Source organism: Hemibagrus wyckioides, linkage group LG21 (assembly GCF_019097595.1).
Source record: "Hemibagrus wyckioides isolate EC202008001 linkage group LG21, SWU_Hwy_1.0, whole genome shotgun sequence".
NCBI classification, from domain to species: Eukaryota; Metazoa; Chordata; class Actinopteri; order Siluriformes; family Bagridae; genus Hemibagrus; species Hemibagrus wyckioides.
Window position 1 is genome coordinate 18,729,172 of NC_080730.1, and position 18,361 is coordinate 18,747,532.

Genomic DNA, 18,361 nt, shown 5'->3' on the forward strand with positions numbered 1-18,361 from the left:
GCCTGGAGAACATAGAGATGATTTTCAGATCTCTGACAGGAATCATCTGCAGAAAATGAAAATTTCTTTACAAACGTCAAATACGCTTCTTCCATTTCACACATTTCCGTTCCTGCTCCCTGGAGTCTGTCACCATCTTTAGAAATTACACTTTCATCCTTTCCCCATCCACTAAAATCCTTTAAGCGGTGCACCCTCTTAAACACACTACTACTTCCTGGGCTCGTACCATGGATATCCCCAATGATTTATTGCGCTAATTGGACAGTTCTTCCTCAGAAATGGAGTGGATGGGGGTATCTATGACACGTCTAAACGGCTTCAAGAGATTTTGAGAGAAAATAACCGTTTATTAGCCCATAATAACACACTCTTTTGGTCCTGGAGTGCAACGCAACACTAAAAGCTCGGACACACACTTTCCTGATTTAAGACTGAAAAATCCTTCTCCATTTAAGAAGGAAAAAGTGTTTTTTTTTTTCTACAAGTGAACTCTTTTTCAGAAACCCCTGATATGGCCTCCTATATTGCAGCACTATTATTTTTCCCCCCCTCTTACTGAATATCTTTTTTCAGGCCAGACGTTTAAGGCACAGCTTATAAAATATTAACCACAAACAACCTTGCGATGCTCTTTCACTTTTTTTTTTTTTAACGACTTGTTTTTCCAAGGCCGAAACACGTTGTCCAATTTCACGTTTCATCTGGTCTGTACTTGGGGGGGAGAGGGGGTTTGAATATCGCGTGACGATGTGGCGAAAGGCACAAAATATTTAGACAAGGAAGTGGAAAGTGCACGAGGTGCAGGGTTACACGGGGAGTAAAAGATTGGGTCATGGGCTGCTGAACTGGAAAAAAGGCATAAAGGATACCGAGGGATCTTTAGATACCAGTCCTCTTCTCTAAAAGACTTTCTTTTTTTTTCTATTAAGAAACGCTCCTGATTGGTCCATTTCAAGGTGGGCTTATTACACTTCTTTTATTCTAAACTCAATATTTAATTAAAGCAGCCATTTTATTAACCTGGACTAAAACCGCTATAAATATACAATTTTAGGTTAAAAAAAAAACTACTGCATAGGATTTATCCTGGCCATCAGTATGTTTACACATTATGTGTATGTTATAAGCATGTAATAAACGTGAATAAGGGACAAACAAGGAGGCACAATCGTTCAGTTCACAAATCAAGCAGTTATTAAGTTTAACAATGCTGAAGTTTATATATTTATTTATGGCAGCCATCTTGTTTTGTTTTGTTTTGTTTTCTTATTCTATGTAGTATTATAGTGTTACTTAAAGAATACATTTAGATACAGGACAATAACACCATCATTACACAGCAGGTATGTAATAAAGCAGAATTTTTACATGGTATATGGAGCTCGATCCACCATTTTCGTTTGCACAATTCTAAACTGTATTGTAACCTTTCCATTTTTTGACTAATCTAGAAATCCGTGTCTTCTTATTCAATCAGCATAACACAGTGGGACAGGGCCGTGTGGTTTGTACATGTACGTGTAGGATTCCTATTCGCTCCCTGAGCTGAGCACCACAGTGTCCTATATGATGCGTGTCCTTCCTGGAAGAACAATTAAGCGCTGCTTTGTAATTCAAGGCCAATGATTTGCATGTCCCGTATTACCATATGTCCCATAATACCCCAGGCCACCCCGTTCGATGGCAGTGTGTCTCGACTGATACACTAGATTAGATTTAACGGCTGCGTATCTGAGCTGTTTCACTAAACTAAACCCTCTTACAAGCCCAGTACTGTGCTCTGCGCTGAACGATGAAGGATCTGCTCTAAATTTCTGTTTCAGCCTGGATCTAATATTATAGCAATCTGATTAGACCTTACACGGACACGGGGCCGGTTTCAGCCTCACAGACGGCAGCAGCCCACTCGCAACTTCAGCTTAATGAAATATTATTGACTTAGTTGTAATTATTTTATCACACAGTGTGGCAGGGGAACTTCTCACCTCCAGATCTGCAAAACTTCTTGGCGCACTTTAATTGTTTCGCAGGGGTTCTCAGACCTTTTGGGATCAGAGAAAATATGCTAGGTTTGTGTTGTTGATGTCGAGCGCTTGAGATTTGAATTAAAAATGTGTCCAGTCGAACAAGTCTATATGAAATTAGCTGCTTTTTTCATTCACTGTGAAACCAAAAACAGAACCCTGGCACTGGGTACAGACCCCAGTGTGAGAACCACTGCTCTAGAACGTACAAATTACAGAGAAGTGACCAGGTTTAGTGTGAAAAATATCCCCAAATTGTGCTGGATAGTGGACGGATATTGTGTGAAGGATCGTAAATACACTTGTATGTTCTCACACGACTGCACAAGTGCCATCAATTCATGTCGACGGTTCTCATGGCTCAAGAATTTTAGCTTCTGGTTAGGGTTTGTTGTGTTTGCACTGCTAATTTCTGCTACTGAACCATGAGTCTTCTTGAGCAAGCATGGATGAGATGCGTTGAAAAAAAGACACTTCCTGCCTCTTTCTCATTCCAAATGAGTGAGAAATAAACAGTACAATAAACTGTGCTGTCTTTAAGATGAAGAGGATGAAAGTCTTTACGGCGTTGATAATTAATTACTGCTCCCCGAAAGGATAACAAACCCCCCCAGGAAGATTTGATTTGTCCATCTCAAATCAATATTTCCACATTTCTCCTCCTTCTCTTCACGCCGTGACTCTGTAAGACGAGCCCCGTGGGTTGAGCCGCTTTATTTCCTCGCGGCGCCTAGGAATATTCCTCTCTTTATGAAAGGAGATTAGATGAAGGCGTGGATAAATACACACAGGATAACGCACATTACTGCATAAATAGAAACGCGGGAAGGCATGAGACGGATAAAGGATGATGGAGGGAAAAAGAAAAAAGAAAACAAAAGGAAGCAAAATCATTTCTTCCTTCGTGTCTTCTAATATTGATACGCAGGCGGAGGAAAGTGGATAAAAGTGATGCTGAGCGGTTCATTTAGGCCACAGAGAGAGAGAGATGGGAGGAAAGAAACTAGACTGACGTACACTTTTTGACTGATTCGTGCAATAAAACCAGAGGCAGCTTTTATTCAGTTCAGCTTTGAAAAGCAGCGTCATCATCATGTCTCATCCTGGCAGCATGCAGGAGGGACATCTATAACCGCAAGAAAACGTTTTTGGGGAGACTTAGCTATTATTTTATAGGAAGTAGGGGATGAGAAAAGACATTTTAATCATAGATGGTACATGTGTAATATTTAGGCTTGCACAACAAAACACTCATGTCAATTAAAAGACTTTTAAGTGGAGTGAAGAACGATCCAAAAACAGATTTTAACAGCCGATCGACTGTGGTACCGAGAGCACTGAGAGAAACGACCCCCAAAGTGGCATAACATTCTGTGAAAATTGTTCCGAGGTGTAACAGATCATCGTATCTATATCATGATCGTCTTGTGAGGGGCTTAAAAGTAATGGCACCCCGGCTAACGTTTCTGGTATAAACATAACATCCTTCAATTTGAGGGAGAGAGAGCATGTGAGAGAGAGAGAGAGAGAGAGAGAGAGGGAGGAAGAGGGAGACAGAGAGAGAGACAGCATGTGTGAGAGTGAGAGAGAGAGAGAGAGAGGGGAAGAGGGAGACAGAGAGAGAGAGAGACAGAGCATGTGTGAGAGAGAGAGAGAGAGAGAGAGAGTCTGGACGATGGAGTTTTACATCCTTAACCGCACTAAAACTTTCACATGCATCTTTTATGAAGTTTGAAGTTGATTCCACGTAAAAGTTTAAAGTGTCGATAATCACTAGCACTAGTCTTGCAGAAAAAAAGTCCAAGTGTATCCTGATAAAGAAATAAATCTACTGTCCTGAAAATAATACATTATACACTCCAAACCAAAACAAAGAGTCCAGTCGAAAAGTATAAATCAGCAGGAGGTGCCCGGCTATTTATCTCTCTCACTTTTTTAATATTTCTTCCGACATTTTGTGTCAACATGAGTAACTGCCAAGTCAAACTTCTCATAAGCGAGCCTCAAACTCGGCACAATAAAACCGTCAGGCCTCGGAGATCACTCGTGGTCTTTCACTGCCATCTAGTGCACTAGGAGAGGAACAAGATCTCGAACTGAAGTGGGGGGGGGGATGGCGGCACGTTTTTAAGGTCACGCAGATTAATGATGCTGAGGCCTGGACTCGTGCCCTTTGCGGTGCACTCATAGCTCATATCGAGCGGAGAAAGTAATGTGATGCCGAATGGGATTGCAAGCAGAAGCAGTCCAATTAATAATTTTAGAAATTACACACACACACAAAAACACAAAGCAGGAAACTTTTCTGCCTTGAGATCCTCTGAAACTATCGATTCGCAAACTCGTAAACATTTCCCAAGGTGAGAAAATGAGCAAACAAAGGAAAGTCTTTTTTTAAAATACGTTCATTTCAAGTTTTAAACACAGTCATATGCACAATTTGCAAAAACAAAAGGTTTCCAAGTTACATTCATTCTTCAGAAATACTGACACGCTTAAAAATGCAGGGACTGCATTCGAGAGTCGATCGCCAAAGCAGCACACGTCCCTCTGAATCCAGCTCCTCAGCAGGGATTTAACATAATACTCCAAACATTTTTACAACACCATCTCCATCGTCTACGATCTCAGAAATAACAGCACTCTAGTGTACTTTTCCTTGTCGCTGAAGCTTTGTACCTTCCTTGTGTATCTTTTCATTAAGAAGGTGAACAGAGCGTAGTTTTAAAAGCTCACTGAAGGTACATCATGAAAGTTATGAAATTATTCTGGATGAATTTGCACTTTTCCAGGTAAAAGCTACAAAAAGTACAAAGGAAATAAAACAGCATGAATTTTATCCCAATGTCTTCACTGTAAATAAGGATCTTACTGAGTGAAGAGATTTTTACGACTTTCCCATTACGAGATTATTTCATCACACATGCCTCCATTGAGCCTACATTCATTTCAAGCAAATTCTATCAGCAGAACTTCTTTCTCAAAACAAATGCTTCAAATGATCTACTAATACAATAAGACGATTTCTTTAGGTTCGAAACAAACTAAGAGAAATATTAGCTGAATTTTTCAATATTCAAGATATTTTTCTTTGCTATATTTCTTCTACTTAGTGACGGTTAAAGATATAAGATAGTGTAATGGAAGTCTGAGGGATGAATTCTGTAGAACCCTCGTCAATTTTTCAGTCAAACCTTCTTCAGTCAGAAGCGATAAAGTCCATCATTTGTTTAGTTTGCTTATAAACGGCGTGTTTGAGAACAGAGCTAGATGATGATCGAAGATTGTTCAAGCTTTAATTAGACATTTGGTCTGATTTCCTGCTTGAAATCGTTTTCTGTTACTGATCAGATTATTTCGAAACTTAATGTCCAGGGAGTTAAGACAAAATGTCTAGAAAGGCAAGTCGTTTCTCAAACATACACATGTTGCCAAAGGTTTTGGGACGTCTGCGTTTACATGCACATGAATATAATATGGACTTGTCCCGCCCTTTGCAGCTATAACAGCTTCAACTCTTCTGGGGAGGCTTTCCACAAAGTTTAGGAGTGTGTTTATGGGAATTTTTGACCGTTCCTCTAGAAGCACATTTGTGAGGTCAGGCACTGATGTTGGACGAGAAGGTCTGGCTCTCAGTCTCCACTCTAATTCATCCCAAAGGTGTTCTATGGGGTTGAGGTCAGGACCAAGTTCCTCCACACCAAACTCACTCATCCATGTCTTTATGGACCTTGCTTTGGTCACTGGTGTGCAGTCATGTTGGAACAGGAAGGGGTCATCCCCAAACTGTTCCCACAAAGAGCATGAAATTGTCCACAGTGTCTTGGTATGAAGCTGAAGCATTAAGAGTTCCTTTCACTGGAACTAAGGGGCCAAGCCCAACCCCTGAATTCAATGATTTGGAGGGGTGTCCCAAAACTTTTGGCAATGTAGTGTATTTCTGTGTAACACGCATGATTTATTTTTCGTAAACTAAGCATTAAACCTGTAAACCTTTCGTCTTTTCAGGCTGAAACTGACATTGTTTGAGAACATCTGCATGTGTGAGCTACTGAACAATAAATATTATAAATCTATGACATGACATTCGATCTGTTCAAATACAAAATCACCCAGCTTGATGCACACACACACACACTCGTGCATGCAAACCCAAGAGCACAATAATAACAAGATAAATACACACTCCCATTCTCAGGGCCTAAACCACACTCACAGGCTGATATTTCCTCTGCAGATCCTGATGAAATATCTATCATAGATTACAAAACAGCAAAAAAAAAAATTTCCCAATACTACACGGTTAAAATATTCCTCGTTCGGAGAAGATTTAAAGCTGAGCACATAATAAAACATAACAAAAACAAAAACAAAGAAATACTCTGTAGGAAAATGTCCCAACATCTCAAACACAAAATATGAAACTGTTACATTAATACAGAAGGACTCGAATCCTCAGTGCAGCTTTCCCAAAAGATTATAACAAAAACCTGTGTGTGTGTGTGTGTGTGTGTGTGTGTTCGAGATCTATATCTAAAATATCATATTATATTCATGATCTTTGTGAAATTAAACACTGATATATCTCATCCAAAATATCTTGTATCTAGATGAATTTGGATAATATTTCTCATTAAGAAAGTATTATTATTATTATTATGATGATTAAGTCTATTTTTAAATCTTTTGTCTCTTCCCAAGCTTTAAATTGTTTGGACGTGAGATGAGACGAAACATTATAGAAATATTATAGAAATAAACGTCTTTCATTTATCATAATCTGAGGAAATGAGAACTTGTTCATCTTCCCTGTTCATGATTATATATATATATATACGCGGCCTTTTCTGCCATCTTGAGATGACTTAATAGAAATATAACAGATTTCTATTAGCTGAGAATTTTCTAGAACCCTTTCTCAAGGGTTCTGACCACAGCAACCATCTTTTTTTTATTATTCAAACACGTTAAGTGATATCGCTCTGAAATGTAAAAATAAATAAGTTTTTTCTCAAATCAGCTCACAGGTCCACAGTATTATTATGGGATGGAAAAAAAATAACCTGATCCTGAATCAGTGCTTTGCAGTACAGCTCTTTTTACAGTGTGTTGCTTTAAATGTTTGAGTCGTGTGTGTGTGTGGTGTGTGTGTGTGTGTGTGTGTGTGTGTGTGTGTGTGTATGTGCGCTACAGCTCATCTCGTCCCCGTGTGGAACGCCACGCCCGGTGTCTCCTCACGTGATCTGCAGCCAGCATGACCAAGCGCATGAACTCCTCGCGGTCGAAGGTGTAGTTGGTAAATTTCGGGTGATCTCCGAGCGTAGGGTGGTGTCCCTGTAACACACACACACACACACACACAGCACATAAACAGAACAATTAATATGCAAGACAGATATATTAATAAGAAGATTTATTATAATCCTGTTGTCTTAGAACAATGCCAACCTCAGAGATGTGTAAAATCAACCTGATTCCTAAATATATCATTAATTTTTACTGTACGCTTTTTGAAAATAGTTTTTTTATTTTATTTTTACTGATAATTTATATTTTTATCTTTTGATTGCATTTTATTATTATTCTTTGTATGTTATTATTATTAGTATTTTAAATATATTTCATTATTTTATTTATAATATAATATATTATTTTATATATTATTATTATTATTATTATTATTTATATTTTATTATTAGTAGTGGTAGTATTAGTATTTTTATATTTACTAGGCATCCTGTGATGTCATATCGTTTCTATCGTTTTTCAATTAAATGATTTTTATATAAATATTTAATTTGATACAGAAAATCTACAGACTGCGTTTAATGATTAAGTGTTTAAGATGAAAAAAAGTCATTGAACTTTTAGCTGAAAGCAAGAATGGGGTGTGTGCGTGTGTGTGTGTGTGTGTGTGTGTGTGTGTGTGTGTAAACCTCTAACAACCTGCAGGAACCTCTGACAACTTCAGTACAAGATCAATAACTAGAAAGCTGCTGTAATACTGTAATTCTCAGGTGTGTGTGTGTGTGTGTGTGTTAGTGGGGATTTTAGGTTCTGCATCATCAAACCTTATCCTGAGGGAACACTTTGTCAGCTCTCTGCCAGGTCAGGTAGTGAACGCCCCGGAGCCGAGCCAGATCGCGGTAGCAGCTCTCATCATGACAGTTATAGCTGTGAGGGAGAGACAGAAACAGCTCATCACCTTCATCAGCGCCCAGCCTCCATATTAAAAAAGGTTTTACTTTAGTCACATGGCTCAAGACAAATAATCTTGTCGACGCTTTAAATAAATGCGTATTTGGATGTCTTTTTTAAAATATATATATATGCAGTTCTGTTAGATGTAGCGTGATTAGTCATGTAAGACACTAGTTAACAATTCCATACAGTCAAATGGAGCTTTACCAGGATGTCACACCCCCTGCACTGAGCACACTGAAGCCAGGTTTTGAAAGACGATGGCAGATTTTTTCTGCCTTCAGGGTTGCACATGTGTAAAAATGTACAAAATTAAATACATAGCAATCATCACGTACAGCTCAAATATGACGGCCCAGTCCGGGAGGAAGAGCAGGTGAGTGAGGCCAGCTCCGTGCATCCCGATAAAGATGTCCGAATTATGGGTCACCCTGATCTGCTCCAGGAATGGCATATCTCTTCAACACACACACACACACACACACAGAGAAAACCCCAGAAAGACATGCAATCAATCAGCTGTCACTCAGCGTCACGATGGAGATGAGAAGCAGGATGACTCTGTCACTCACTTGTACTTGTAATCCACCAGCTTGACCTCAAATAAAGCCACAGTCTTCAGGGCGTTTATGAGCTACACACACACACACACACACACACACACAGTAGGGGATCAGGAGGTGATTAATGAGATCTGACTGTCTTATGGACAGAAGCCAAACTAAATCAGGGATTTATTCCAAGAGCCAACTGCAAATAAGAGTTTAAATGCACAGTTAAGGAACTGGAGTGATAAATCAATGAGAGTGAGACAGAGACAGATAGAGATTGTGTGTGTGTGTGTGTGTGTGTTTGTGTGTGCTCTGACCTCCTGCTGGTTTAATATCCTGCGATAGTCCGTGCTCCGAGCCAGCAGCGTGACCCGGATTCTGTCCTCCTGCAACGCAACACAGAGTTTATGGTCAATTCCACAGCATCAGTCACTTAAAGACTTTTTTTTTGCACTTTATTCATAATGTTTAATCAACTTCTGGGTCAAAGAGTCCCAGAGAGAATTATTTAAGGAAGATATAATATTAAAATCAGGAACGTTACAGGACACTATAATAATCCAATATGATTGATTGTATGTTCGTTTTGGGGAAAGTGTCTCTATCTCTCTCTATCTCTCTCTCTATCTCTCACAGTTAATCAAATAAACCTCTGGTCATCATTAATTTGTTATCTGTGAACCTGGGATCCTGTACAGCGCAGTGAATGATGTGGCCCACGTTGTTCAACACCGGGAGTTTTGTTATCCAGTGCTGCCCTCTAGTGGCGGTTTTGTGGTGGTGCGTTTAAATGAACGTACAATGAAGATATTTAGTGCAGTTGTGGGATGTTTTTGGATTAGAAATTTATTTGTGTGTGTAAATGTCGATTCTTCTGTGATGCAGAGAAGCAGTTGTTTGCTGAGGAAGAGGAGACAGATGAATAGATGGATGGATGGATGGATGGATGGATGGATGGATGGATGGATAAATAACAGATGCATAGATAAATGATGGATGGATGGATGGATGGATGAATAACGGATGGATAGATATATAATGGATGGGTGGGTGGATGGATGGATGGATGAATAACGGATGGATAGATATATAATGGATGGATGGATGGATGAATAACGGATGGATAGATATATAATGGATGGATGGATGGATGGATGGATGGATGGGTGAATAACGGATGGATGGATGAATAACTGATGGATAGATATATAATGGATGGATGGATGGATGGATGGATATATAATGGATGGATGGATGGATGGATATATAATGGATGGATGGATAGATGGATAACAGATGGAAAGACATAAAGAATGGATGGATGGATAGATATATAATGAATGGATGGATAACAGATGGATAGATATATAATGAATGGATGGATGGATGGACAAACTAAAGCTGGGTTAGAAAGATAAATGGATAAATGGATGGAACCTCCTCCTGTCAGGACCTTTAAATTAATCTATCTGACAATTTGACAATTGACTATAATTCATTCCTTTCACTACACCCTGTGTGTGTGTGTGTGTGTTACCTTGGGTTCCTCCTGTGGGATGTTGAGTCGGTGAAGGACATGCTGAGAAAACGCTCTGAACATCCCTTCACTTTGGCAGTTTAAGATCTGTCAATCAAACACACACACACACACACACACACACACTTCAGCGTAATCTCTTCCACTCCTACACTCATGTTTCAAAGATCTCAATATCATTTCCAGCTTCAACTGAAGGTCATGAATATAAAGATGTTTTTTTTTTAAGGACAGATGTGACACCACATGTGCGCTCGGTAACCAAACACACGTCTGCATTTCACGCTTCAGGGCCCAAAAAAACTATACATGAACAAGCAGCTGTGTGTATGTAGAGCGCACACAGATGAGGGCGAAGAGGAGACACCGTCCGAGCCATGAGTGTTCTTCATCCAGAACAAACACCATCTGAGGATTTGTGATTCAGAATGTTCCAGGTGGTGTGATGGCAGACCGGACAGGAGATGAGATTTCTTTCTGAAGGGATTTTTTAACTGATTCTCACCAGGGGTGTGTTGTAGAACAGGCCATATCTCATCCGTGGTAAAAGTGAGAAAAAAGCGTCCCTGAAACACACCTGTGATGAAAAAACAGAGATGAACAGATGAAAGACACCATCAGCCCTCAACACACACTGCAACCACCGCTGGATCACTTCATCACTGTCCTCTCTAACTGATGTCCACTTTATAAATCCTGCATTCTAACCAGACTCTAAACGAGTGAGGTATTAACAGCAGGTGAGCTCAAAAACCAGGAAACTTCCTCAGTTCAATTTTAATTTTCCCCTTGGTTAGTTTGCAAAATTAGAAATTATTGTTATTATAATTATTCTAAGGATGGGCAGACAGATGTTAGAACTCCAGAATTATTGGCACCCTTGGTATGGATACGTTAAAAAAATATATGAAAAATGACAGATGGTTGGCTAGATAAATGAAATGGATGGATGGATGGATGGATGGATGCGTGAATGGATGGATGGATGCGTGGATGGATGGATGATAGAGCTCCAGAATTATTGCCACCCCTTAAAAAGTTTATGAAAAATGACACATTGATGGTTGGATGAATGGAATAGATAAATGGATGGATGGATGGATAGACAGGTTGATGGACAGGTTGATGGATGGATGGATGGATGGATGGATGGATGAATGGATGGATGGATGAACAAATTAATAGATTTGTCAGATTGAAGGATAGACAGGTTGATGGATGGATGGATGGATGGATGGCTCATAGAGCTCCAGAATTATTGGCACCCTTGGTATGGAAGTATTAAACAGGTTATAAAGAATGAACATATGTGATAAATACCACCTTTAATTCAAATAAATTTATTGTATGAAATTACAAACTCCTAATGAAATACTTTATGCTGCTTTTACTAAAGTCACATGTGTCATAATTATTGGCACCCCTTCTTATAGGACCCTTCATTGTACAGTACAGCCTCCCTTTCCCAACATAACCCTATATAAAATATAATAATTAGTAAAATAAAATACAATTAAAAGCCATATTTCTTTCATAACTCTAGAGCAAACAGTAGACAGGCAGACAGACAGACAGACAGACAGACAGAGGTGCTCTAATGTATACAATTAAGTGGCACATGCTTCGATTTCAGAAGGAATTCAGAAGAAGATGACACATTTTTACATGCATCATTATCTGGGTGTTTACTCTGTAGAGCAGTGAAGGATCTTACCCTTTTTGTGTCGTAGGTTTTGAGGTGTATGATGTCGTAATCGGAGAAAACTTGCCAGGTTTCGCTGAACAGGTCTCCATAACCATAAAAACTCTAAAACACAGAAAGATTTGAGAAAATAAATGACAAAAAAAATAAATAAAAGAGAGAGCTGAATGCAGGTTATCATTTCTATAGACTAGTTATTTTCATCTCTATTTAATCTAATTATTTGCCGTGACTGTAATCAGCAACAGTAATTTTATATAAAACTCATTGTGCTTGATTTCTCGGAGCTCAAACAATTAAATATGGATTTAATAAATAAAACCACTTCCATTTACAGATTTATTCTAACTGGAATCTAAAACAGTCTTTTCTTTTTTGTTTGTTTTTATCTTAATCTTCTGTCACTCCTGATAGCATTATCAGTCTCGTAGCACTGTTTTGTTCTGAGGGGAATCTTTCCACCTGATTATTAATCAACCTCTTCCTAGAACTAGGAAAACAGTTTCAGGAAAGGAAGCCATCCATAAATCTTACAGTTTAACACACCCTCCTGTTTCCTCTCAGCTCTCACGGCGGCTGGAGACGAGGCTCAGATTGTTTCTCAGCTCAGAAACAAACACTCGGCTTTCAGGTACGAAGAACAGGAAGTCTGATAAAAGGCGTTTTTTTTTTTTTTTTATCTCCGAGCTTCTTTACAGACGGTTGATCTGTCTGGTTTATACTGATCATGTGACCATATTTTCATACCTACCTAAATTCTGGGTTTATAATAATGCTCTAACTGTTCTCTCCTTTCTTTCTGCTCATGATAGCGCAGTTAGAATTAGAGTTATCTGCTTTCTCCAGTTATGTTTAGTCTAATAAAATGAAATGAACAAATATTTACTTTACGTTTAATTCACCATTTATTTATATACAGTATATTTCTAATATACATTTTCTAACTGTTCTTTAAATGAGCTCACTGTTTAAAAATACAAGGCTATATGACTGTTGTAATGTCTGTTGTATTTTTTGGGGGACATTTGGCTGGTTCCTACAAGAAGAAAACATGTTTTTTGTTTTGTTTTTAACAGAAAACTGCTGTTTTTTGAGGAAATCTTAAGGAAATTGCAAAGAGCCGTAAGATTTCTTTTCTATCTAGGTTAAGGTTAGGTGTGGCATAGAAATGTGTGTGCGTGTGTGTGTGTGTGTGTGTGTGTAATACCGTGTCCCACATGACGATGTTGATGTCTCTGCTGAATGAGTTGTTGAGGTGCTGAGAGATGTACAGGTTGACAAAATCGCAGAAGTGATGGTACATGTTCACGCCTGAAAAGTAAATATACAGTAGACCTAAAGATGAACAGTCACTGATAAACTAAGCATTGCAATATTTTGCAAGTCAAGCTCAAAATCTAGCTTATTTGCTCTAGGTTTCCTGAGGGAAGTATGAACTATTTTCCCAGCAGTACCCGTGTCTCAGTGTGGAGGATGGATACCACAGAAAGGAGGAGCATCTGGATCTACTTTCTATACCATTGCTAGGAAATCTCATGCTTGCACCTTCATTGCTCTAGTTTACCGACTGTAGTTTCAAATTCACTTCATATTCACATTTTTTAAACGATAATCGGATGGATGCTACAAAAAGTAAACAATTCTACACATCATAGTTCTGATACATATTTATGTGACAAGATCATAGTTTCTAATCCCATCATACAGCCCACAATGGAGATCCTACCTGCATCCAGCTTCATGAAGACCGTGGGTTTCTCGATGATGACATCACAGTGTCCGTCTTCTATGGGATGGAAGTCGAGCTCCGTGTACGCCTGCAGCTCGGCGAACCTGAGGACAGAAGGTGGCCGGTCATCCAAGATGTCTGCTTGAGCTGATCAGTGATCAGAAGCATCGTATGGTCTGTGTTGATATTTTCATTATTTTAAATTCTCTATATGATATTCTCTAGAAACTAGGTGGACATCGGTTTTTATTTTTTTTTTATCTAAACAGTGTTTTATATGTATGTACATAATATTATGCACATCTGTGTCTGAAGGATTTATATTTTCATGAGAATACAACATCGTGCCGAATTTAATTGAATCTGAATTAACCGGAGATACTCAGTCGCTCAACGTTAGAGTGATAATTTAATATTGTATAATGTCGTAGTAACCAGGACTGCAGGGGGCTCTTGTGCTGCCCTTCTGCCTTCAACGCCCCACTGTTCAGTCTGCAGTGACCCCCAACCTCCCCCTTCTGCAAGAAATCCTCATTAAACCTGTGGGAGAGAGAGAGAGAGAGAGAGGTTTGAGTTTTACCATTAAAAAACAAATACTTAAAACTATACAAATATACTAGCTTTAAGAAATTAAGCTTTAAAAGAGAGAGAGAGAGAGAGAGAGAGAGAGATTATTATACTGTATTTGTCTTGTACTAGACCATACAATTAGTAAAAGTCACATAAAGGGGCGTGGCCTGTGTCAGTCTCAGTAAAGGAGGGGTGGCCTGATTCAGTCTCACTAAAGAAGGCGTGGCCTGTGACCTGTGACAATATCTGTAAAAGAGGTGTGGCCTGTGTCAGCCTCAGTAAAGGAGGTGTGGCCTGAGTCAGTCTCAGTAAAGGAGGTGTGGCTTGTGTCATCCTCAGTAAAGAAGGTCATCTTTATGAGCTTTACAAACAGATGGACAGCTGTTTCACGCCGTCGACTTCCTCCTCACCACCTTGTTGTCTCATTGGGGTCACTGACCTCTCATGACCCCTGCGTGGCTTCCGGAGGTCCAGATATAGGTTTGTGGCTCTGCAGTAGCGCATGTGTCTCGTACACTTCAGAGAGGATTCCCCCTGAGACAGGAAACAAGCGAAGGACACAAAACAGCACGTCACATTCCAGGAGAAATTCTACCAGTGGTGTGGAATAACAGTTTCTTCACAGTCAGAGAAGAAGGAAATCATGAGAGCACAGAACTGAGAATGAGAGGAAATCTGTTTACCGGAGTTAGAGGAGTGCAAAGAGTCTTCATCTCGCTCAGTCGCTCTTTAACGTAGCCAAAGTCGGCCTGCTTCCAGAAGATTTCCTGAGCCGTCTGCACTGAGCTAGCCCTACCACACACACACACACCAGTGATTTAATACTACACTACAACACCAATAACCACTCAATTATTTTAGAATGAACTTTATAAATTATCAAAGACGTCAGAAAGATCATTGTGCTTTTGTGAGTTTTTTAACATTTATTAATATTAGTGCATTTATTAAAATCAGCTGAAAATCATGCTGGAAAACATGAGCTGTTACTCTGTTCATGTGTTCATGTGACTGCGCAGCGTGACTGAAAGTTAACAGCAGAAGCAGCAGGTTGGTCTCACCATGCAGAGTCGGCGCTGGAGCAGGTCGGGAAGCTGAACCTGTGCTCAGGAGAACAGCCCTTCTCATAACCCCAACACAACTGCTTCTGTGTCAGAGCATCCTACAGACAACACGGAGAAAACACAGCGTTAAAAAAGCCGCTGAGAAAACGTGTCTTTCACAAGCATTGGATCGGGCTCAACTGAGGACGTTTAGGTTCTGTTGAAAAGAAAGGCTGGGAAATTCTTGTGGGTTTGTGGGGCCAAGTTACATCTGGGGATTATTGTAGAACATTTCTATATTCTGATTGAATAATCAGATAGAATATTTTTCAATAGATTGAAAAATATTAAAAGATCAAATGGGGTTCCTTTAGTGACCTTAAATCCTTTAGTGACCATTACACCCGAGTGATCTGATATTGATATGATCATCAGTTATGTCATTGATTCACTTTCCTGAGATATCACTGCTATCACGATTTCAGTTTAAGTCTGACAAAGACTACATGGAGCAGAATACAAGAAGTTGCTTGGATGCATGTTCTTTAACTTTTCTAATCTTTAAAATTGTACAGTTTTCATAGAATTCTATATATTTGTCATCTTTATCATCAAAGTCAGTCTGTAATACAGGATGTTGCAGCTTATCAAAGAATATTTTAATGAACTTTTGTATAAACTATTATTGGAAACACAGAGAGTGTGAGAGAGAGAGAGAGAGAGAGAGAGAGAGAGAGAGAGAGAGAGAGAGCGAGAGAGCGAGAGAGAGAGAGATTTCTTACTTTAAACGGACAGAGAGGGTCATCTCGGCAAACTCTGGCCACATGTGTGTTGCTGTGCAGGAAATACGGGATGTGGAGCTCCGGCAGCGTCACAGAGCTGTAGTTCATCCACGGCTGAGGATCACCGACAGCACCGGAGCGAGTGCCGAGAGTGAAGAGCAGCAATAACACTAATAACGGCATAGTCTCATATACACAAACACACACAAAGCTCCGGCCGTCTGCACCGACTCTCTCTCCTACCTGAAAGAGAGAGAGAGAGAGAGAGACAGAGGTCAACGAGACTACAGGGTCCGTCTACACTGTGGGTCTGAGTCGGGCAGCACCGTGGGAACCTGTAACTGAACGGATCTAACTCACTTAGATCACAACACAGGAAGCTTTAGTGACCTTTTTCCTACCATTGTTTAGGTCTGCAAGGCTGTAACTCAGGGAAATTCATCAAAAATAAAAAACAAGCTCTCTAACCAGATGTTCTGCATCACAAACCTCAATTAATAGTGTGTGTGTGTGTGTGTGTGTGCGATCAGGTACAACAGTGATGCTGGGGTCTGAAACACAGTATTCATTTACTGCACCATTTAATGTTCACATCAAACATCAGTCTCAGTGACTCTGATGGTGTCATGGTTGCTTGGTTTTCAGATGTACACTATATTACCAAAAGTTTTGGGACACCCCTCCAAATCATTGAATTCGGGTGTTGTTTTTCAGGGGTTGCTGGCCTGCACAGAATCCTGACCTCAACCCTATAGAACACCTTTGGGATGAATTAGAGAGGAGACTGTGAGCCAGACCTTCTCGTCCAACATCAGTGCCTGACCTCACAAATGCGCTTCTAGAGGAACGGTCAAAAATTCCCATAAACACACTCCTAAACCTTGTGGAAAGCCTTCCCAGAAGAGTTGAAGCTGTTATACAACTCCATATTACATTCATGTGCATGTAAAGGCAGACGTCCCAGTTTTGCCCTGGCTCACAGTCTCCGCTCTAATTCATCACAAAGGTGTTCTATGGGGTTGAGGTCAGGACTCTGTTCAGGCCAGTCAAGTTCCTCCACACCAAACTCACTCATCCATGTCTTTATGGACCTTGCTTTGGTCACTGGTGTGCAGTCATGTTGGAACAGGAAGGGGTCATCCCCAAACTGTTCTCACAAAGCATGAAATTGTCCAAAATGTCTTGGTATGAAGCTGAAGCATTACGTTCCTTTCACTGGAAGCAAGGGGCCGAGCCCAACCCCTGAATTCAATGATATGGAGGGGTGTCCCAAAACTTTTGGGAATACAGTGTAGCAGTCTATAGAGTTTGTACAATATGGTGCATCCATTGTGTGGAAACAGTAAAGGATAATATCCAGGCTACAGTAACTCAGATTCCCATTATTCACTCAAACAGTGAAGTACTAATGTGGGATGCTGCATGAAATAAAGTGGACTGGACAGGTAATGAATGAAGGGGAAAAACATCATATGGCCTGAACAGTGAGGTGTTTGAAGTCACAACACTGCTATAACTGATAACACACACACACACACACACACCATCATGCCTGTGCCTGGTACATGGTACATGGACACGTGTGTGTGTGTGCGCTACATTGCTGCACTGTCCTTTAGGGAGGTGTTTTCTTTCACTTCTGTCTTTAACAGGGCTGTGCAAAAGTTTCACAATTTCATGCTGCACTGTTGAAAAATTTCTGAAATTTCTTCAACAGTTTATTTACACGCGCTCCCGAAAACTACTGTTTATACAGTAATTGGTTTACTTATCACCATTCCATTCCAATAACTTGTTTTGTCTGCTACCTAGTGATACTACCACTCCATAACAGTGCTATTTTGACACCCTACATAGCACACTAGGGCGTAGTTTCGGACGCGACCTATGAAGATAAACACGGGTGCACGCGGGCTGGATTTAAAACGCCGCCACCATAGCGACGGTTGCCAGTAGCTGCGGCTCCCCACCATAACCGCCCGCTTTCCGCCGGGTGACCGTCCTCTCTTTAAAAAACACTCCAGGGTATTTATAAACCCGGACACATACAAAAAGGGTTCTAAATGTCGCTAACACACAACTAAAGGCAGCACTGAAGTAGAGAAGTGAATAAATGAACAGTAATGAGTACTACATTAATAACAACTTACCTCTTTTTATCAAAGAAAAGTGAAGTGAGGGAAGCAGGTCGCCATCATACCGGAAGAAGCCGGTATGCA

General features: G+C 40.0%; 1 protein-coding gene across 1 annotated transcript; it reads right to left on the reverse strand.

Moving 5' to 3' along the window:
- Window positions 1–4,433: 4,433 nt before the first annotated feature.
- On the reverse strand, window positions 4,434–18,356 carry eogt (EGF domain-specific O-linked N-acetylglucosamine (GlcNAc) transferase). Its single transcript, XM_058374005.1, has 16 exons — window positions 18,293–18,356; window positions 16,143–16,385; window positions 15,379–15,479; window positions 15,001–15,109; window positions 14,757–14,851; window positions 14,183–14,287; window positions 13,745–13,851; window positions 13,226–13,329; window positions 12,031–12,123; window positions 10,822–10,893; window positions 10,317–10,403; window positions 9,097–9,165; window positions 8,801–8,862; window positions 8,567–8,686; window positions 8,099–8,201; window positions 4,434–7,361 (listed from the first exon to the last, which is right to left on the reverse strand). Exons 2-16 carry the CDS (start codon window positions 16,323–16,325, stop codon window positions 7,215–7,217), a joined length of 1,557 nt encoding a protein of 518 aa, XP_058229988.1. The 5' UTR covers window positions 16,326–16,385; window positions 18,293–18,356; the 3' UTR covers window positions 4,434–7,214.
- Between the last annotated feature and the right edge of the window lie 5 nt (window positions 18,357–18,361).